The 22,719-nt window shown below is 42.2% G+C and overlaps 2 protein-coding genes across 3 annotated transcripts; both read left to right on the forward strand.

Moving 5' to 3' along the window:
* The first annotated feature begins 300 nt into the window (after positions 1-300).
* Positions 301-2,044, forward strand: LOC124977538 (non-secretory ribonuclease-like). 2 transcript variants are annotated; one of them, XM_047541147.1, is made up of 2 exons: positions 301-428; positions 1,398-2,044. In XM_047541147.1, the coding sequence occupies exon 2, from the start codon at positions 1,403-1,405 to the stop codon at positions 1,877-1,879; it is 477 nt and encodes a 158-aa protein (XP_047397103.1). In that variant the 5' UTR covers positions 301-428; positions 1,398-1,402; the 3' UTR covers positions 1,880-2,044. The 2 variants fall into 2 exon arrangements, with proteins under 2 accessions (XP_047397103.1, XP_047397104.1); XM_047541148.1 differs by lacking the exon at positions 301-428 and adding an exon at positions 1,185-1,189.
* A 7,806-nt stretch (positions 2,045-9,850) lies between these two features.
* LOC124976505 (non-secretory ribonuclease-like) lies at positions 9,851-10,386 on the forward strand. Its single transcript, XM_047539371.1, is given in 2 exon segments — positions 9,851-9,998; positions 10,001-10,386. Coding segments are annotated over 2 exon segments (534 nt in total).
* Positions 10,387-22,719: the final 12,333 nt, after the last annotated feature.

Consider the following 22,719-nt stretch of genomic DNA (forward strand, 5'->3'; position numbering starts at 1 on the left):
TGTGCAAGCAGCCTTTCCTGGCACTGTTGTTTTGTGTTTTGGTTCTTGGCCTAGCCTTATGCAGAATTGTCAAATCTCTGGTCACTCTGCAGCCAGGATATATTCTTCAACAGATTCCAGATCAACAGGGAAAACTCTGGTTGACACAGGATGCCTTAGGTCTGTTAGAACAGTAGCAACAAAAGCTGTATCCTCAAGTACAAATCACCAACAAAGTACAGCCAAGTAATGAAACAGGAAGGCCGTTTGCACATGTACCAATCTGTGGGTTTCTGCAGAGGCAAGATGCCAGAACCCTCCTGGCTTTGGCAGCCCCACCCACAGGGGCTGCTATATATCTACAAACCCAAATAGGGGCACCCACAATCCCTGAACTCCAGGACACCCAGCTGGAACTATTCTTACAGGAGCCACAGCACAGAGACTGGGTAAGACATTGAGCCCTAGACTTGGGATGGGAGGGGCTGTGGTGGGACAGCACCTGAGGGAGGGCTGAATGGAAGTCAGTGCCCAGGAACTGGGAAGGTCTTATCGGAGTCATTTCTCAGGAAACTCTAATAGGTCTGATGGTCATGAGTACAAATGTCTCCAGTAGGCAGGAGGGTGACATCATTGACTGAACAGAGAAGGAGAGTCAGGAGGGAGAGGTGGACTCAGGGAAGACCCCTGAGCTAGAGCCCTTTCCAACAGTGCACCAGCCAACATCATGGGAGTCTTTAAGATGAGACAGGAATGCAAATTCCTCCCATGAAATGGACCCTCCGTGGCTCCACTCCTTGAGCACTAGCCCTGCCTTGATGGAACTTGGTCTGTCAGTGCCCTACTGAAACACGGTGAGGAAACCCATGGACATTCAACAGGCTGTACATAGTTTCCATCCGCAGAGGCCAGATCTAGCCTGCAAAAATCCTTCACGGATGACACGGAATTAGATTTCTTATAGCAGAAACAGCAGCAGTGCTGTCCTTGAGGACCCATTAGTCAGCCAAGAGGCTAGTTGCACAGGTGGGCCTAGTACCAGTGTGTGGCTTTCATCGTGACCAAGACATCAGACCTTCCTGGCTCTGAGGGCCCCGCACAGGGGCTGCAATATATCCACAGGCCCATAGAGGAACACCCACAGTTTCTGAACACAGGGACAGACAACCAGCTGGGTCTGTTCTCACAGCAGCCACAGCACAGAGACTGGGTAAGCATTGAGCCCTAGAGCACCCACAGTGGAACCTAAGGGAAGCTCAAATAAAATGAATACCCAGGAACTTGGAACATTTTAGGGAGGGGAGCAAATGGAAATATGACCCCACAGTCACAGCAGAGGGACCTACAAGCTAAGACAGAAGAGAATATGGTAAGTGAGCTAGGATACAACACTAGTTATCTCTCTTCTTTGTTCACAGGAAACATGACTCCAAAGCTGCTGGGCTCACGACTTTGGCTCCTGCTGCTGCTAGGGTTCATGGGAATGATTATCTCTTTTCAGGCCCCACCAGGGAATTTAACCTGGGCTCAGTGGTTTGAAATCCAGCACATAAATATGGCCCACCCCCGATGTGATGATGCAATGCGGGTAGTTAACAGTTATAGAAGGCGATGCAAAGGCAAAAATACGTTTCTACATACAACTTTTGATAGTGTTGCTCAAGTTTGTGAAACCCCAAACATAACCTGCCTTACAAGCCCCAGTACAAACTGTCATAACAGTTCAGTTCAGGTGCCTTTAGTTGACTGTGTCATCACTGGAAAATCACAGAATTATACAAACTGCAGATATCAAAATGTACCAGCAACAAAGTGCTACATCGTTGCTTGTGCCAACAGATCTGTATGGGACAATACCACCTATCCAATGGTTCCAGTTCACTTAGATGGGACATGTTAGCTTCTGGATCAGCACTTTGTGACATGGCTCATCTGCCAGCTCCCAAGCCCTCTGTCCACCCTGGATATCAGCATCTGTCCTCAAGGAAACAGTGTCCAACCCCCTTCAAGCTTAGCTAAACTGAAGCACCCTGTAAGCCATGCAATAAACCTCTTTGAAGAGAAATCTAAATCTCTGTGTATCTCTGTCTTACATATGTGCTCCTTCCTCTTCCTGAGATTTTGGGGAACAAAGAGATGTGAGGCAAAGACACTGTATTGGGAAGCTGCAGAGACTTGGCCCCCTCACTTACCTCAGGCTGGGAAACTGGGGTCTCCTCCGAATCTGCCTACTGACAAAAGCCCTCTTCAATAGCAAATTTCTTTCAGGCTGCTCTGAACCCTCAGCAGACTGGGCCCCTAACCTTGGCCTGTGGAATCATTCATTATACACTCAAATTTTTTGTTGTTTTGTTCTTTTTTATTTCTTAACTGATATATAATAATTGCACTTTTAAAATGACTTTCCATTGCCTGGGAAAGAAAGTCCAAATGATTTAGTCTGAGGCTGAGCTTCCTTGTGAGTGAAACAGAGATCAACTACAGAACAATCTTAGCTAAATTCCACTAGATTCTCAGCGAGATGTTGCCCTCTTAGCAGGCTGCTCAGGTCACCTCAGTCACCCTCGCACCGTATCAGAGGCATGCCAGATGTATTCCACACCTTAGAACCCTGACGGTCCGTCTTCTGATTCCAGGGATTACTGGGCTGATGTGTTGCTATTGAGAGTCGCTGAGCAACTTTATGAAACTCAGTTGCAGGGAAGCACTTCTGCATTTGTGGTTTAAAAAAAGAAAAGCTGTTTCAAGGAGGTCAGTGATTGAGTAATGACTCAATGTCATTGCTCAGGAGCTCCTGGGGAAACTGAAGCAGCAGGAAAGACTTTGGTTACCATGAGGGGTAGCCTTGTGTCCATCAGGGATGGGACTGGGCTTCCAAGCCAGGCAGACCTGCAGTCCAGTCTAAGCTTGGTAGTGGGAGCAACTTTCCTGAGCTCTGTGGAGACTTCTCTGATGCCCTAACTAGGGCAACTCCTCTTGTTTTATTCTGTTGTATAACATGTAATCCTATGATATGTTGTCACCTGTGAGACTGACAGTAATCTATGGTTATGTGAGTAATGTGAGTCTCTCCCACTACTCTGCAAATCCCAATAAGAGCACAGAATGCATTCAATCTCTTTCACCATAGCCTTTGTGTTAGCTGTTTTTGCTGTAGGAACGGATGTTCATGAGGGTGAATGAGGGCCTCCTAGTCATTTCTACTTGTATTTTTGTCAGTAGTTTGGATTTTTGACTCTTCTATTCTTTCTATTATAGTATATTTGAAGATTAAGTGTAATTTTTGTGTGAAGCAAAGTATGTTCTTTCTTCGCTCGGTTTAGTTCAGCAGCAAAGTCTACTGTGTAAACTTGTGGTGTCCCTGTAGATTCCCAGAACCTTATAGAAAACAGAGAAAGAAACAATGGCAACAAGCAAAGCAAACGATATGCAGCATTAAAATAAATACACAGTGCCTACTATGACATCTGCAACACTAATTGCCACAGAAACACAAATGGAGGGGTCAGCAATTGCCAACAGTAAATACAATAAATAGCTGTGAATCAGATCTGGCATTGAAGTAAAGAGATTGTGTCAGCAGTTTGCAGTACTAATTACTGCAATAGCATAAATGGCAGGAATTTTAAAAGCCAAATAGTTCTAAAAAATGGTAAAAATATACTTCTAAGAGAAAAAAATGTGATAGGAAGATAGAATAAAGTTTCAAACGTTTGAAGTGTGAATAGAGAGAATGCAGAAGAAATACAGCAAGTGATAGTTATAAGAAAGGAGGAGAAAATAGAAAAGATGAGGTAAAGGGAGACAGAAAGAGAGAACAAGAGAATTTTGCTGTTAGAAGAAGAAAGAAGAGAAAGAGGAATGAGTGAAACAAAAAACCAAGGTAAGAAAAAAACCAAAAACCCTGACCGTCAAAAGACAAAGAAAAATAACTTATTTTAAAATGCTAAAAAGTAGAAAAAAAAAAGTGTGTGTGTGTGTGTATATATATATATATATATACATATATATATATATATATATATATATACATTCATGAACCAACCAACACAGTAATAACACCAAACAAAACAAAAAAAGGGAAAATTTTTCTTAGTAAAAAAATAAAGTATTAAGCTGCTATAAACTATGAAACCAACCTAGGTGCCCTTCAACAGATAAATGGATAAAGAAAATGTTATATATATAAATGTTATATATATATATATATATATATAAATGTTTTTATATACACACACACACAGACACACAATGGAATATAACCCAGCTTTAAAGAAGAATGAAATTATGGCACTTGCTGGTAAATGGATGGATTTGGAGAATAACATGCCAACTGAAATAGGCCAAGCCCAGAAAACCAAAGGCCAAGTGTTTTCTCTGATAGGTGAATGCTAATTCACAATAAGGTGGCAGGGGTCCTAGGGAAGAATAGAGTTACTTTATATTGGGTAGAGGGAGTGAAGGGAGGTCAAGGGCTATGGGGTAGGAAGGACAATAGAGTGAAACAGACATTATTACCTCATGTACATATATGACTACATGACTAACATGATCCTACAACATGTACAATCAGAAAAATGAGAAATCACACTCCACTCATGTATGATTTATCAAAATGTATAAATGTATTCTACTCTCATATACAACTAATTAAAACAAATTTTAAATAGTTTTAAAAAATACTGAAAGTATTTTTCTCCTCATGAAAAGAGTTGACAAGAATAGATGGTCACCGTCTATGCCCAACAGTCATTCTTTCAATTTTTTCTTCATCTATGTACTGAGAGAAAGAGAGAGTGTGCAAGGGCAGGGGGTTGTTAAGCCCTTCCTCTTTTTGTATGACTCACTGAGCTGCCAACTGTGGTCTAACACTGAAGCAGTTGAAATAGCTCAGACTCCCTTCTCACCAGTATAAGGTAGAATGAAATGGGAATTATTGTTGATTGGAGTTTTGTCCAGACAAACCAGATCTGTACACTACCAGGGTGGGGCTGCTGCAGAGTTCTATGAGTGGAGTTCCAGCAGCTGGGGCTTAATGCATCCAGATTCAAGGGCTTTGCTGGGTGATTTCTGCTCTGGAGATATGAGGTCAACACTACCACAGGACCCAGCAGTTGCTGACCTCTGTCAGGAGTCTGAATCTCAGGAGTCTCTCAAAAATTATACTTGCAGGGCAAGGGAGCCAACCATCCACACTCCGCTGCCCACAAATATGGCCTTCCCGAGCCTGAATTCTGAGTGTATTCACACCCGTCCATTCAGTTTTCCGACTCCCTTTAGCTGGTCACGCGAGCCTCCACACAAGGGGAAAGTGAGTTACACTCCCCTCCATATTTCTGACTTGAATTCCCCTAGTACAACGTTCTCTGTGCCTGTTTCACTCATATTCCACTAGGTATACCCTGGACCACGCGGCAGGAGCTTTCCAGGACAGTATAACAATGTTTGCTATGATCTCTTGGGTTCCCACAGCAGCAAGCTTCTGTGTGGTCTCCTCAACACGGCTCCCTGCCTCAGTTCTCCACTTGCTACTTGAGAAAAGCAGAGCACGCTTACATACCAATTTGTTGTGCATTCTCTGGATCAGCTAAGTTCAGGCTGCTTCTCTGATCTACGAACTTTTCTGTGCCAAATTTGTCCATTGTGTTTCTCTCTTTGTATCAACCCTCCCCTCTCTGGTTAACCAGTGCCACTCTGGCTGCCACTATCATAACTGGCTTGGCTCCAGTGTTTTCTTTCTTGTTCTTAGTTCAGTGCACCCAAACTTCTGAGTCCCTAAGAGATTCTGACTGTTCAATATTGAATTTCACTAAATTCCCTCTTTCACCCACCTTGCTGAGAATCAAGCACGGTTGCTTGAATCCTGAGTCATGGAGTAACTGGAAATGCAAACTTCCTCCAATCTGCCATCAGAAAAGCAGTTCTAGTGTAGTTCCCTGGGCTTGAGAAGTCAGGGAAGACTTTTCTGGGTGTGGGGAGGGGAGCAAAACATCCACTTATTTTGACCCTCTTCTTGAAAGCTTTGGGTTTAGGAAGTCAAACATATGTTTATTTAATTAACATTATTTAAACGAATGAGCATACATAGAATATTTAGAGTCCAAATATCCTTTTATATACCTTTATCTCCATACTTCATATCTATCTTTTCCCCTCTTCCTTGCTATCCTGACTTCTCTCTCAGCAGTCATCCATTCCCTATCCCATACATTCTTTCTCTCTATGGAAATTATTCTTCTAGCTGCTAATGGGATTAGGGTACAGAGAAACATGCAAGTGTAGTTGGGTATCTGTACTCAATTCCAGAATTCCTTTGTTGGTTTCCAGCTGAAACTCTTAAAATCACAGTATTTAAGAACAATAAGAAGGGGAACTGGGCCAGGCTCAGTGGCATACACCTGTAATCCCAGCGCTCAGGAGGCTGAGGCAGGAGGATCGCAAGTTCAGATCCAGTCTCAGTAATTTAACAAGGCCCTAAGCAACCTAGCAAGACCCTGTCTCTAAATAAAATATTTAAAAGGGCTGGGGATGTGGTTCAGTGGTTAAGTGCCCCTGGGTTCAATCCTGGTACCAAAAAAATGGGGGGGGGGGGCATTTTGCAGAGATGTTGAGTGAACACAATGTGGGATTATTCCAAAGCTGCTTGTCCTCCCAGAATTCTAGTCCTAACAACACAGAATGCACACCTATGAGAAGGACCTTGAAGTCCCACAAGCAACTCCTCATCCCAGAGCCACAGGTAGAAGGAAGACAAAGGGGTCCTTCATGACAAACTTTTTAAGTGATAACTTGTGACTTGTTTTAGAATTTTGCTCAGTGCTATCCTTCTCAATGACTATGTGTTCTCTAAGATCTGTAAAAAGAATTGCTTTTCACCCTCCTTGGTGTTCCAGGACCAAAACTTGATAATAAGATGATGCTAATGTCCATATACAAGGTTATTTATGAGCTCCCATTACTGGGAAAACACTGATTTGTTCTACTGGTGGTAACAGTTTCTGCTGAAAAACTATACACTTTTTTTGGAGCCAGGAATAAACATCCAAGTCTTCCTAAAACTTGATGTTGTGGCCCACCTGCTCTGTGGGTCAGGTGTTAGGACTGTGGAATCAGCATAAGGAATGTGTAGATGAGTTCTATATTCTTGCCTACATCTTCTATGAAAAGATCCAAATAAACTGGTGGCAGTGGTGGTTTCTGGACAGTCAAACTGGAGGACAGGATATAGAAGCTGTATGAGCAAAAGTTAGGGGTTCCAGAAGCTTCTGCTGAAATTTCAAAGGAAAACCTGGGAGACCTGAAAAGGTGTGGCAGGATTGGCAAACAGTCCCTGACAGAGCAATGCCTGAAGCTTTGAGAATAAACCAAAGTTGCAGTGGACTCCCCAGGACTATGGAGATGCCAGGAACACCAGCCAAGGGAAAATGGCGGCAGTTAGCAGAGCCAGCCCAGGAGAAAGTCCATGTGGGACACAGTCAGTGAGACCAGAGGGTCTGAGCTACCCATTCCCTACAGAGCTCACAGCACCACTCCATGTGACCCAAAAGGCAGGCGTGGAGCTACAGAATTCAGTGCCATGCTGAGTTTTGGTCTTGCTTTGGTCCAACTCCTTCTTGCTATTTTCCTCCCTTTTGGAATGGGGATGCTCACCCAGTGCCATTGTATCTTTAAAATGAGTAATTTATTCTTTTATTTTTGTAGGAACTCACAGCTAAGAGTTTGCTAACAAAACTAAAAAGAGCACATGAAAAGAGGCTCCATTATGTTAAAGACAAAAATTGCATCAAAGTAGGAGTGTTACTTGGTGATACAGCATTTACCTTACATGAATGAGGATCTGGATTCAACCCACAGCAACACACACACACACACACACACACACACACACACACTGGAGTTGTGGTGTATTTGACTAATGTAGGCTATGTTAGTCAACTTTTGGTTACTGTGACCAAATACCTGCCAAGAACAACTTGGGAAGGAAAAGTTTATTTTGGCTCAGTTTCAGAGAATTCAGTCCATGGTCCACAGGCTCCATGCAATTCGTTTTAGAATATGGTGGCAGAAGAACATGGTGGAGGAAAGCTGCTCAGCTCACAGTAACCAGGAAGCAGAGAGAGAGAGACCCTTCCAGATCATATCCTTATATCCCTAATTTTTCCAACTAGTTCCCACTTTCCAGTATTCCCTTCAGCTATCAATTGTGAGGTCTGAGCCTTCATGATCCAATTATTGCCTAAAAGTCCCACCTCTGAATGTAATGCAGTAGGGAATATGCTTTCAGCACATGGGTTTTGAGGGGGATATTCCAAATCAAACCATAACACATATTTAGTCAGACTTCCTAGGTAAAGAGGTCCTCTTTAGAGAATCTTCAACATAAAACTAGACTATTTATACTTCTGGGAAAAATGAGGTAGAAGGAAATGTGCAGAGCAAATTTACAGGTGGAACAATCAGAAAAAAAATTATGAGGCATATTTTGAATAAATTTTGAAGTTTGGGTTTATAATGGTTTGCATCTGGAGTATCCCCCAAGTCTCTTGTGTTGAAGGTTTGGTCCCCAATGCATCAATGTTCCAAGCTGAGGCTTTTGGTAAGTGATTGGATCATGAGGGCTCTGACACCATCAGTGGATTAATCCATTGTTAACTGAATGAACTGCTGGCATGAGGAAGAAACATACAGTGTAGGTGGAGGATGTAAGTCACTTGGAGCATGTCCTGAATAGGTATTTCTTGTCCCCAGTGTTTCTCTCTCACTCTCTCCTCCAACCCTCTTCCTGGCTGGCATGAACTAAGCAACTTTCCTCCACCATGCCATTCTGCCATGATGTTCTGCCCACAAAGACCTGACGCAATGAAGCCAGTCATGAACTGAAATCTCTGAAACCATGAGCCAAAGCAAATCTTTTCTTCTCTAAGTTGTTTATCTCAGGTATTTGTCACAGTGGGAAAAAAAAAATTAACACAGGGTATAAACCGAGAAGCCATGCTCTGAGTCATTTTTCAGGAAACAGTAATGATTCTCATTGACAGAAATACAAATGTCTCCAGTAGGCAGGAGGGTGACATCATTGACTGAACAGAGAAGGAGAGTCAGAAGGGAGAGGTGGACTCAGCGAAGACCCCTGAGTTAGTGCCCTTTTCAACATGGGTAGTTGCTACCCAGCTCTAGCTGACATGTATCAGGAAAGGAGACTCATTATGGGAGTTTTTAAGATGAGACAGGAATGCAAATTCCTCCTGTGAAATGGGCCCTCCCTGACTCCACTCGTTGAGCACTAGCCCTGCCTTGATGGAACTTGGTCTTTCAATGCCCTACTGAAACACAGTGACAAAACCCATGGTTAGTCCACAGGCAATGTAGTTGTCAAACACAGAGATCAGACCTAGCCTGCAAATTCCATGACATGATGACATGGAATTAGATTCCATATGGCAGAAGCAGCAGCACTACTATCCTTGGGTATCCATTAATAGACCAAGTGATCAAAACAGCCTGGTTGCACAAGTGTGATATGTTCCAGTGTGTGGGTTTCTGCATGGCCAAGACGTCAGAACCCTCCTGGCTCCGGCAGCCCCACCCATGGGGACTGCTCTATATCTACCATCCAAATAAGAGCACCTACAGCCCTTGAGGCCCAGTTCAACCAGCGGGTTCTGTTCTAACAGGAGCTGCAGCACAAAGACTAGGTAAGACGTTGAACCCTCAAACTGGGACAGCAGGACCCATGGTGGGACAGCACCTGAGGGAGGATGAGCTGAAGTTAGTGTCCAGGAGAGTTGGCACACTATGGGATGTGAAGCAAATGGAAATATGACCCCACAGTGACAGCAGAGGGGGCTGCTGGCTGAGATAGGGAGAGTGTATGGTACCTGGGCCAGGATGCAGGACTAGTTACCGCTCTTCTTTACTCACAGGAAACATGGTTCCAAAGCTTCTGGTTTCCCGACTTTGGTTTCTACTGCTGCTGCTGCGGATTGTGGAAATGAGTGTCTCATTTGAGGACCCACCAGGTGATTAACCCCTGCTCAGTGGTTTGAAATTCAGCACGTAAATATGGCCGGCTCCCACTGTGATGATGCGATGCAGGTAGTTAACAGTTACATAGGGCAGTGCAAAGCCAAGAATACTTTTCTAAAGGCCACTTTTGCTGATGTTGTTCAAGTGTGTGGAGCTCCGAATATAACCTGTCTTACAAGCCCCAGTACAAATTGTCATAAAAGTTCAGTTCAGGTGCCTTTAACCATCTGTAGCATCACAAAAAGGAAATCGAGCTATGGAAACTGCAAATACACAGATGCATCAGCAACAAAGTTCTACATAGTTGCTTGTGACAAGAGATCTCCACGAGACAACACCACCTATCCTATAGTTCCGGTTCACTTGGATGGGATATGTTAGCTCCTGTACCATGGCTCATCTGTCCACCCTGGATGTCAGCACCTGCCCTTGTGGAACCAGTCCCCAGCCCCCTCAAGCTTCGCTGAGCTGAAACACCCTGTAAGCTGTGCAATAAATGTCTTTGAAGAGAATCTAGATCTATGTGTATCTGTTCTGCCCCTCTGTTGTCATTCAGTCACAATCTGTCCTACAAACTTGTTTCTTTCTCTCCTGAGATTTTATAGAGAGGTGTGAGGCAGAGACTTTGCATCAAGAAGCTGCAGAGACTTGGCCCCCTCACTGCCTCAGGCTGGAAACCAAGGTCTCCACTGAATCTGCCTACTGACAAAGGCCCCCTCAAAAGCAAGTTCTCTCAGGCTGCTCTGAATCCTCTGCAGACTGGGCCCTAATCTTGGCCTCTGGAGTTATTCATTGTATAGTTCAATTTGTTTCTTGGGTTTTTTATTTTATTTTTAACTGACATATAATAATTGCATATACCAATGGGTACAATGAGATTTTTCCAGACATGTATAGAGAGTATAATAATTAATCAGGGTAATTAGTATTTAGTATTCCTTTGTACATATGCACCACATCTTTATCCAATCATCAGGTGGTGGACACTTGGATTGTTTCCATTTTGTGGTCCTTATGAATAATCCTTCAATGAAAGTTGAACTGCAGATGTCACTGTGATGTTCCGATTTCCCATGCTTTGAATGTATACCCAGAGGTGGGATTGCTGGATCATATGGAAGATTTCACTATTGTTTTGTTTTGGGTTTTTGTATATGTATGTGTGGTCCTGGTGATTGAACCCAATGGAGCTTTACTTTGGAGGTTCCTCCCTAACTCTATTTTAGTTTAGTTTTAATTTACTTATTTTTTTACTTATTTATTTATCTATCCTGAGTTAGGGTCTCACTATGTTACTCAGACTGGCTCAAATTTTCAATCCCTCTCCCTCAGACTCTAGAGTTGTTGGGATTACCAGTATATGCCCACCTGGAAGTTCTATTTTTCATTTTTTTGAGAAAACTCTTTGCTGTTTTCCACTAATTGCACTAAATTGGACTCCCACCAATAGGCGAGAGTTCCCTTTTCATCACATCCTCTCTGGCATCTGGAACTTTTGTCTTTTTGATGATAGTCATAGTAACCAGGATTAGATGACATCTCATTTTGGTTTCATTTCATATTGAACTTGAGCATATTTTTAATAGGCTTTTTGGCAATTTGTATATATTCTTTTGAGAAAGTCTATTTAGATCATCAGCCTATTTTTAATCTAATGGTGAGTTTTTCTACTGCTGAGTTTTGTGAGTTTCTTGTACATTCTGCACATTAATCCTTTATCAGGTGCATAGTTTGCAAATATTTTCTCTCATTCTGTAGGTTGTCTCTTCACTCTGTCAATTATTTCCTTTGCTGTGGAGAAGCCATTTAATTTGTTTTAGTACTGTTTGTCTATTTTTCCTTTAATCACCTTTTTGGGAAATTTTGCAAGGAATGTTTGCCCATAGCAATGTTTTAGAATGCTTACAAAAATTCCACTTAAAATGCTTCGATGAACTTTTGTTTAGTGTCTGGTGTCTATCTTAAAAGTGTCTGTCTACTTCAGTGACTAACTATAGACTATTGTCTCTGGAATCTTACAGCCACTATGGAGCAAGGGAGATAATATGGTGATAACAACAACATGGGCATCCCAAGCACTACCTGTTGTCTCCTGCCGGCCTGTTCATTCCTTCCAACTCCTGCCTGGATCCTGTAGACGTAGGAATTGTGGACCCTGAGGAATATGAAACATCTCCTCCAAGGGGTCTAGAACATGCCCAATTCCCAACACCCTTCTTCCCAATCAGTTGGCTCTACACGCACTGCTAACAGAATTTTCCAATCATTCCCTCAGTCACTTCTCTCAACAATTTTTTAACTGCTTTCCATTGCTTAGGAAAAGAAAGTCCAAACCATCTAGTCTGACATGAAAGGCCTGAGGTCGAGCATTCTTGTGAGTGAAGCAGAGATTAACCACAGATCAACCTTAGCTAAATTCCACTAGATTCTCATCATGATGCTGTCCTCTTGGCAGGCTGCTCCAGTCACATCACCCTGTCAGTCACCCCACACCCATCACAGGCACACCAGACATATTCAACACCTTAGAACTCTGAAGATTGATCTTCTGAGCCCAGAGACACTGGGCTGATATGCTGCTATTGAGAGTCGCTGAGCAACTTTATGAAACTCAGTTGCAGGGAAGCACTTCTGCATTTGTGGTTTAAAAAAGAAAAGCTGTTTCAAGGAGGTCAGTGATTGAGTAATGACTCAATGTCATTGCTCAAGAGCTCCTGGGGAAACTGAAGCAGCAGGAAAGACTTTGGTTGCCATGAGGGGTAGCCTTGTGTCCATCAGGGATGGGACTGGGCTTCCAAGCCAGGCAGACCTGCCATCCAGTCTAAGCTTGGTAGTGGGAGCAACTTACCTGAGCTCTGTGGAGACTTCTCTGATGCCCTAACTAGAGCTGCTCCTCTTGTTTTATTCTGTCATATAATGTGTAGTCCTATGTTATGTTGTCACCTGTGAGACTGACAGTAATCTATGGTTATGTGAGTAATGTGAGTCTCTCCACTACCCTGCAAATCCCATTAAGACCACAGAGTGCATTCACTTTCCTTTGCCAACCAAGGCTTGGCACCTGGGAATACTGCAGTGGTGATTATGCTGTGGGAAGTTACTATACAGTGAAGCTGAAGGTTTGTTATATATTCAGATACTCCTCCATTGAGGGTTTTATAGTTGTGAGTATTGAGTCCTTGTAGTATAATCATTCTGTAGTCTCGTTGGGCCTATTCTCGTTGAGTTTGGGAATCTTCCTCTACAAACATTTCTTAAGTAACAAGTACCTGTGTTAGGCAATGTTAGAGGGAGGCAGCAAAAAAAATACAGGAAGGAGAAAGAAAGAAAGAAAGAAAGAAAGAAAGAAAGAAAGAAAGAAAGAAAGAAAGAAAGAAAGAAAGAAAGAAAGAAAGAAAGAAAGAAAAAAAGAAAGAAAGAAAGAGAGAAGAGGGAGGGAGGAAGGGAGAGAACAGGAATGAGGGAGGAATGGAGGAAGGAAGAAAGAAAGGAGAGAGAGAGAAAGAGAAGGGAGGAAGGAAAGAAGAAAAGAAAGATGGAAGGAAGGGAGGGAAGAAAGAAAAGAAATAGAAAGAAAGTAGGTGGGTAGGTGGGGGAAAAGGCAAAAGAAAGTCTTGCTTTAACAAAGGTCATTTTCCAGTGAATACCTACAGAAAATAAATACAATATATATGTAAATTATAGACTGTTAAGGTGATAAGCACAGCAGGAGGGAGAATTGGCAAAGCTATGGCTAACATTTTAAAATAGGGAAGTCAAGTATCCTTGAAAAGCTGTATTAGTCTGTTTTCTGTTGTTAATAAAAATACCACAGACTGGCATAAATTTTAAAGAACTGAGATTTATTTTGGGTTTACAGTTGTAGTCCAAGGGCAGAAATTTGCGTCTACCCTTGGCCTTTTTTTTTTTTTTTAACATTGTTTATGTTGTAGAGGACGCAATATCTTTATTTATTTATTTTTATGTGGTGCTGAGGATTGAACCCAGTGCCTCGCACATTCAAGGCAAGTGCTCTACCACTGAGCTACAACCCCAGCCCCTGGTGATGACCTTCTTTCTGACAGAGTCCCAAGGTGGCACAGGGCAATCACATGGCAAGACACAGGGTCTGTGCCTGCCTATGTGGTCTTTCTGGTCTCTCTCCCTCTTTTATAAAGCTATCAGGATCTAATCATGGAGTCTCCACCTTGGTGACCTTATCTAATGCTAATCACCCTTCAAGGTTCCACCTCTAAGCACCATAGTTGGATTACGTTCCACCTTCTTAATACTTCACAATGGAAATTAAATTTTAGCAAATGAAGTTTTGGAGGACACTCAAATTAGATCCAAAACATAACATAAGGTGACATTTAAGCAGAGACTAAAAGATAGTATGGTTATTAGGCACATATCTAGAGAGAAATGCCTTAAAGGAAGAAAGTGCCTAGGACACATTTCAGAACCAACAGAGATGTCAGATGTTAGAGAAGAGTCAGTGAGAGGGAGAGCAGTAGATTTGTTTGGAAGTTAAGAGTGTAGGAAGATAGATCACTGGAAAGCATATGGACTTTTGTAGTTTTTACTTAGTGTGAAAAAGAAGACACAGTAGAGGGTTCTGAGCAGAGTTATATGATCCGAGTTGTTTCAGAAGGATTTCTCCAGCTGCTGAGTGTAGTAAGGGTCAAGGGTAGAAGCAGGGGGTTCAGGTCCAAGGCTCTGATAGTAAACCTGTTAGGAAGGAATGATCTCTAAGACTAGGTGGTTGCAGCAGAGACCGTGAGAAGTGAACAAATGCTGAAAGTGTTTTGAAGGTACTGACAGGTTGAAAGTGAGACAAAAGAAAAAAAAGACTCAAGAATACATCAGAGATGTTGCCCTCAGAATGGAAAAGACAACATTATCTTCATCCCAGATGGGAGATGCTGATACAAGAGCAGTTTTATAGGAGTAGAGGAGACAATAATGATTTCCATTTGAGACAGGTTAAGTCTGAATTGTCTGTAGACCTCCAAGTGAAGATGTCAGGTAAACAGTTAGATGTAGTAGTCCAAAGAGAGAGATCTGGGCAGGAAGTAAAGTCAGGAAGTTGCTGGAGAATCAGTGCACACCAAGGGAGTAGGGTAGAGGGAGGAAAGGAAAAACAGCTGATCTCTGGGTTCTATAACATCAGCTGATACCAGACAGAAGATGAGAAGCTATGGAGAAGAATGAGAATAAAGACCTGTGAGGTAAGGGAAGAGCCAGAAGATGATGTCCATAGATCAACACACCACCTCAACACAATCAATTGCAGAGGGCACCAGGACTATCTCAAGATGCTTTTCATCCCTGCTTCTGTCATAAGAAGCCCCATTCTTGTCATTAAGGAGGAAGGAGTCATCAACTGTGCCTAATGCTGCTGAGTGTGGAAACCAGCCCAGTTGGGGGTAGAGATGTTACTTACAATACAAGCAGAGTCCCCAGTCACCCTCATCACCTCTAATAATGCGGCTGAGGAGGCTGGGGTTTCCGTTGATGGGATCTACAGAGTTATTGGCCTAGAGGTTGTCCAGGAGGTGATTAGGAAGGGTACTCATCTGAGCTGTGTTTTCTATGCTAGAGGATGAAGATATGGAGAGTAGGAATGAGTATCTCACCTACCCCTGATTCACCAGTCCTTCCTTCCCCAGACCCTCAGTACTTCATTCTCTCCCACACAGGATTTCATAGCTGCTCCTGCCCTCTGCTGGCAGAAAGACCCTCTAGTGCATCTCCAACTCATCTTAAATGCTTGACTGAGGAACTCAGTTTGCCATCTCCTCCTTCTGGCCATTCAACTCCAGTTCCTGCACCCTACTGCTCTGACTCTGCACATTCTTCTAGAGATCTTGACAAACTACTCATAGATTTGCTGTATTTTAAAAATTGTCACAGAGTACTGATGCAATCCTCAGATCAAGAAATCATGGTTGATCCTCCTATCAGGAAGTCACATATTTAATTTTGTGTCAGGAAGACAAATCACCACACCACTCTGGATCTTGGCTATGAAATGAAGGACTTGGAGTAAAATGTCTCACAAATTCCTTCCTTTGCAGTAATTCTCTGAATCCCTAACTAAGTAGTCCCTTCCTTATCCACAATTTTGTTTTCCATGGTTTCAGTTAGTCAACCATAGGTTCAAAGGGCAAGTACAGAGAGATCACATTCACACAACTTTTATTATGCTATATTGTTACAATTATTCTATTTTACTATTGATTAGTGTCATTAATCTCTCACTGCACCTAATGTATAAATTAAGTTATTTGAGTTGGGCACCATGGTGCATGCCTGATATCCCAGTACTACAAAAATAAATTAAGTTGATTAATCAGGTATTATGATAGTTATGTTTATTTTATATTATCTTGTGTCTGGTACTAAACCTAGTACAACTGAGCTACATCCCCAGCTCCTCCTTTTTGTGTGTGTGGTGCATGGGGATTGAACCCAGGGCCTTGTGCAGATAAGGCAGGCACTCTACCAACTGAGCTATCTCCCCAGCCCTGTCCTAGCTCTACAACTGAGCCACATCCTCAGCTCCACTACACTCCTCCCAATACCTTTTTAAATTTTGTGATAGGGTCTCTAAATTCTGAGTCTGTCCTCAAACTTGTGATCCTCCTGCCTAAGCCGCCCAAGTCACTGGAATTACAGGCGTGCCACCACATGCAGCTATCACAGGTATGTATGTATGTATAGGGAAAAACATACTACTAAATGTTCAGTTCCACCCTCAGTTTCTACAGCCATCCCTGGGGGTCTTGGAATATAACCCCTGTGAATAAGAGGTGTCTGCCATATTTTTTGTTGTTACTTTAATATGATTAAGAAAAACATAGAAGTATTATATTGCAGACAACATGCAATCCTCCTTTTCAGGAAAGATTCTAATTCCTCAGAATAGTACCATTGAGCATAGATCAGCACAAAGACAAAAAGAGAGACAGTCAGCCCAAAAGACTGATGACCATATACTTCTGAGACTATCTAGATTTGGGGACTGGTTTATACACTGGGGGATATCAGTCAGTTGAGCAAAGACCAATGTAGTAAGTTCCCAACGTTAACTAACCCTACAAATTTCATCTACCCCTGATTTAATAGGAAAGCAAAAATCCTAATACTTGTTAAACAGAGTAAAATATCTCAGCATCATTAAAATTCTTGTACCTTCTGGTTTGTAAGGAGTGTTGGGAATATGCAAGGAAGCTAGTGTCTCTTTGGTGCAACTATTTCACATAAGGCAACTGGGATCAAGCCTCAGGCAATGCTATTCAGTAGGTAAGACATTTCTTGTCTTTCTAGAGTTGATACAGATTTTCATCTGTACTTACAAGGAGGCTGACCCACCATCAGACTTAGTCTGTATATCAAAAAAGGGTTTTAATGTTTCCCTGATGGAAAAGAGAAGATAAACTTCTTGTCTGAGCTCACATGGCTGGTGAAGAGCACAGCCATGAATCAAACTCTGATCTATCTTTTTTACAAGTCCATACACTTGGAACAGACCACCAGCTTATTCTTCTTAAAGTAAGGAGGGGAGGCAAGAAGGAGACTGAATGATAGTAAAGGACGATGTTCCACACAGGAAACATACCTTGATAATGCAAGAGCCCAGGCCAAAGATCTCTCTGAAGACAGAAAAGGGAAAACCCCAAATACTGAAAATGCCAGCAGTCATTACCATTGTTGAGAAACAGTAAAATAACTCAAATTGAGAAATCCAGGCAATTAGGGCATAGGCCCAGGTAGGCTCAACTGTTATCTCAAATTTTTCAGACACCAGGCATCCTGCTCCACAGCTCCATTCCATCTGAACTATTAGTTAAAATTTTCCTTTTTATCAACTTACCTTTTCACACAGGTTTGTTGAAAGCAGAAAAAAATACAGAAGAACAGATTTAATGTAGTGTTTATTTGTGCACATTGAAGTAAATCCTTTAGCTGGGCGCAGTGGCACACACCTGTGATCCCAGTGGTTCAGGAGGCTGAAGTGGAAGGATAGAAAGTTCAAAGCCAGCCTCAAAACTTAAGGAGGCCCTAAGCAGTTAGTGAGACCCTGTCTCAAGATGAAATATAAAACAGGCTGGGGATGCTGCTCAGTGGTTTCATTTCAATCCCTGGTATGAAAAAAAAAAAAAAATCTATGACAACGAACACTTTAAATGTGTATCTGTGAATTCCTTAGCATCAGTCATTTCACTTCTCACCAGCTCTATCCATTTCTTTCTCTTACAAACAGCTTTATCTTAGTCTTTAACCTGAAAAATTCTACCTGGACCCAGGTGCCATGGTACAGACCTATAATCCTGGCAATGTGGGACAGATCTATAATCCTGGCAATGTGGGAGACTAAAGCAGGATAATGGCAAGTTTGAGGCCAGCCTCACAAATTTAGTGAGAACCTGTATCAAAATAAAAAACTGGGAATGTAGCTCAGTGATTGAGCATCCTTGGCTTCAATCCCCAGTACCAAGAAAAGAAAAAGAAAGAAAGAAAAAGTCTACCTTAAAAAAAATGCTTTTACAAAAGAAGACTAAGATCAAAGATTTGGTTATATTTATCCAATTCTGTTTAAAAGAGTGGTTAGAAAACAGGCAGACTATTTTCTCATCATTGTAGAAATGTTCCTAATTGCTTGCTGAGGCAGTTCATCATGGTTTCATAGAGTTAGCAAAAGAAGTAATACTTGTGAACATTTGTTTCTCATTGCTCTGATTCCATGAGTAAAGTAGTATGTATGCTAAAAGGTGATTCTTTCAGTCTCAGATTTAGCAAGGGTCCCCAAGAAATAGGGGCCAATGACTGAAGCATCTCAAGTCAACCTTAGGAGGACCTTGTAAAAAGGAAAGAGATAAACCCCTTAGCTTGCTCTCCCCACATCCATGAGAGAGCTGCAAAGATCTAGAAGTACAGTTTTCTGCCATTTACTGGGAGTTACATTCCCAACAAATTCTTTGTATTTAAAAACCACACAAAATTAAAGGAGTTAGGATGGAGGCACAGAAGTTTATAAGCTGTTTTCTTTCCCATGTCAATATCCAAAAGGACAGTAACCCTTCACCTTTCAGGACTTTGTTTCTCACATTGCTCTGTGCCCCACACACCTGATGCCTACTCATTAAATGCCAGTACTGTCATTACAGCTGCCGAAAATATCTCTAGGAATCTCAAAACTGCAGTCACTAAAAACAAATGGTTCAGAAATATGAGAAAAAATGTGTGTGAAAGTACATTTCCCATGTGCTCAAATAGGAAAGAGTACCTCTAATTGCATGTTAGCCCACATCCACAAGTCCTGGTATTCCCCGAGATGTCCTGGACTCAGGAATTCTTTCCTTCATCTTTTCAGATACTCAGTTACACAGCTTTGATGATCTATGTCTCAAATCCCTCACACCCAACCTGCCCTCTCCCAAAATGTACTTCCACCCTGATCACTCCAATTAGTCAATGATCCCTATGTAATTCTTCACCATGAGAAGTAAGCAAAGGCTAATTCTTACATGCTCAATTTTACCAGGTCAAGAGGAATTTTGTTGTTTTTGCTGCTGCTGTTGTTACATAAACTAAGCCATTTATCACAGGCTTGGACGTCTCCAATGAAAGAGCTTCTACCAGCCTTTGGAACCCTTGGCCTTGACTGTGGCTGTGGAGTTGGTGCCATGGGTCCAGGTGCCCAGCTGCTGTTCTCATACAGGAACCACCCCTCACCTCTCCATCCTGGCTTTGTCACAAAGGAGCAGGTGAACTTGGTAGGCCAGCTGATTTCAGTTTCCCTCGGCATCTTCCACAGGGAGATTCTGACCTTCTTGGTGCAGTTAGTCATGCCGCCACAATCTAGGTGTAAGTCCAGAGAATCTAGAGGAATGCTTAACCTGGTGATGGCTTAGTCCCTAAAACACTTTTGAAAGAGTGGAAGGGAACTTACAACAACTCTTCCTTTGTCTGCCACATCTACTCAAGTTGTCTGTAAGACAATAAAACATATGAAAACAACATTTTTGTCAGGAAAACCACCCCTCTCCTGGCCCATAAGCTTTGGCCTGCATCCCTGTATCCAGATTTCTCTATCATCAGTAATGCTGCTGTTCTACATCCACATCCTGATTTTACTCCAGTCCTATCCTGGAACATGAAACCTGTCTTGGCTTAGCAGTTCACATCTGACTCTTCCTGATGGCCGTGGCCCAGTGTGTGAATCATGTCCAGATGCTTCTGTTGCCATTCCTGGGCCTTGGCACCCCAAGGTTGGCCTCCGTGCCACGAAACTGATTAGCTACCCATAGTGAGCTCTTTAGTCACTTGCGCCGCCCTGGCCCTCCTGGAGTGGCATGGAGGTCCTGACATCTGCTTCAGTCTCCACTCATGCTGCTCCTCATTGCCTGGGTCTTTGCCCTCAGAGCCACCTCTTGGTGTTAATGTAGTTTCTGGACCCACTGAGTCTCTGCACTGACTTTCACCATAGAGGTCATGACCTCTATCCAACCCTCTAGGCATGCTGTGAACTCTGGTTTATAATGTTCCTGGACTACCATTCTCATCTGTGGGACTAAGGGAAACAGAAAAGTATGTTCTGGAACATTGAGTGTCAGCTCACCAATACCTTGCTGAGTACAGCTGATATTCCTGATTATGAGCACCTTTAACTTTGTGGAATTCTTTATGCTAAATATTTTATATAAATATTTAAAATGATTAATTTTAAGTCTTAATTCATTAAATCTCCTTAAACTTATTAAGTATGTATGTGTATTAGCATTTACAGATTAGAAGACAGGGGCTTAGGGAGGATGGATAAATGACCAGTATCGTCAGGACTTGTACTCAGGTTAAACTGTCTAATCAAAATTCCTAATCTCTGTTGCACAGACTTATATAATTTCAGAGATATGGAAATCAGAAGTGATGAATCCATTTCCCGTGACCCCTGAGATGTCAATAAATGCCCTCCTTATGCTGAATTTGGGAAGACTCCCTTTCACATAGAACCAATCTCCCAACTTAGGGGGCAAAATTTCTTTGTTCCTATCCTCTTCTGAAAACACCCCTCTATAATTCCATCTGAGCATCCTTTTCCAAACTCCCTACAGTTGTTGTCAGTACAGAGAGTATGAAAACCTCTGAACTTTCCTATCTCACTCCTGAAACCGGATCAAGCACACCAGGCTATGCTGTTGTTCAAAAGCCTTAGGAGAGATATGTAGGAGGCCCTATATAAACAGAAGGCAGGCCTAGAACTACCTTGCCAAGCCCAAGGAGAGGTCAGAACACCAAATCTCTTTAGAGCAGAGCTTAGTTAATTCCCTCCATTCATTGGAATTAAGTTAGCCTGCACCTCATTGTAACAAGAATCCTATGCTTTGTATAAGCAAATAGTGCATGTTGTCACCCCACAGACAGCCACTGTGTTAGGGGAAGCTGTGCACAGAAGGTATCTCCATATCAGCTGAAGAGTAGATATCGCAAGGGCCAGATGTTGCAAGGGCACTGAAGAAATGTCAAGGTCTGAACATCAAGGTGGTTTTGAGCAGCTCTGTGGCCAATATCCTCAACTCTTCTTTTTACCTCAATGCAAAAGACCTCCAGGGACTATTATCTTACAAAATTCCTTAGTTATAAATAACGGCCTAATGATATTAGCCAATAATTCAGTGGCTGCTCAAATATCAACGTGGTACTTAAGCCAATAAAATAATAGAACAAGCCTACATTGAGCCGTCTTTTGATACTAAAGACAAAATCACACTGAGAATCTAAAGTATTTCCCTTAACATGTTTGTATTGATTCCTGTTTCAAAAAACAGGTCCTTAGCCCAAGATCTTTTCTGTAGACTAGGTCATTTGGATTTAATTTGGAGGCAACGGAGGCAGTTAAGTACGTGCCGAGGGAAAACAAGAAACAACTAGTAAAATCTGTTTGGCGGTATACTCTGAACACCATTGAAAGAATGGTCAAGGATTAGGCAGGCATGGTCTAAGTCATTTCTTAGGACACCATAACAAGTCTGATGGTCATAAACACAAATGTCTCCAGTATCCAAGCAAGATATTATTGCTGAGTGGACAGACAGGATGGCAGTGAGGAGGCAGAAGTAGAGTCATTGAAGACCTTGGAGCTTTTATCTTTGAAGAGACAGCTTCTCCTTAAGAAGAAATGACTTGCCAGGCCTGTAATCCCAGTGACTCGGAAGGCTGAGGCAGAAGGATCACAAGTTCAAAGCCAGCCTCAGCAACTTAGTGAGGCCCTAATGCAACTTAGTGAGATCCAAACAAAAAACAAAAAAATAAAACGGGCTGGGGATGTGGCTCAGTGGTTAAGTGCCCCTGGGTTCTATCTCTGGTACCAGAAGGGAAAGGAAAGAAAGAAAGAAAGAAAGAAAGAAAGAGAGAGAGAGAGAGAGAGAGAGAGAGAGAGAGAGAGAGAGAGAGAGAGAAAGAAAGAAAGAAAGAAAGAAAGAAAGAAAGAAAGAAAGAAAGAAAGAAAGAAAGAAAGAAAGAAAGAGAAAGAAAGAAAGAAAGAAGTGGTTTAAGGAGGACAGGCTGCTACTCAGCTCTGGTAGATCATTACATCAAGTGAATGGTGACCCAAAGTGGCCTCATTTTTTTGCTATTTTAAGGCAAATCAGAAATCCAAATCTTCAATGTGCAAATCTTTGAAAAGATGACATAAATCTCACTTTATGTCACAAGGTCCTTTGGTGGGCT

This window comes from Sciurus carolinensis, chromosome 2 (assembly GCF_902686445.1).
Source record: "Sciurus carolinensis chromosome 2, mSciCar1.2, whole genome shotgun sequence".
NCBI classification, from domain to species: domain Eukaryota; kingdom Metazoa; phylum Chordata; class Mammalia; order Rodentia; family Sciuridae; genus Sciurus; species Sciurus carolinensis.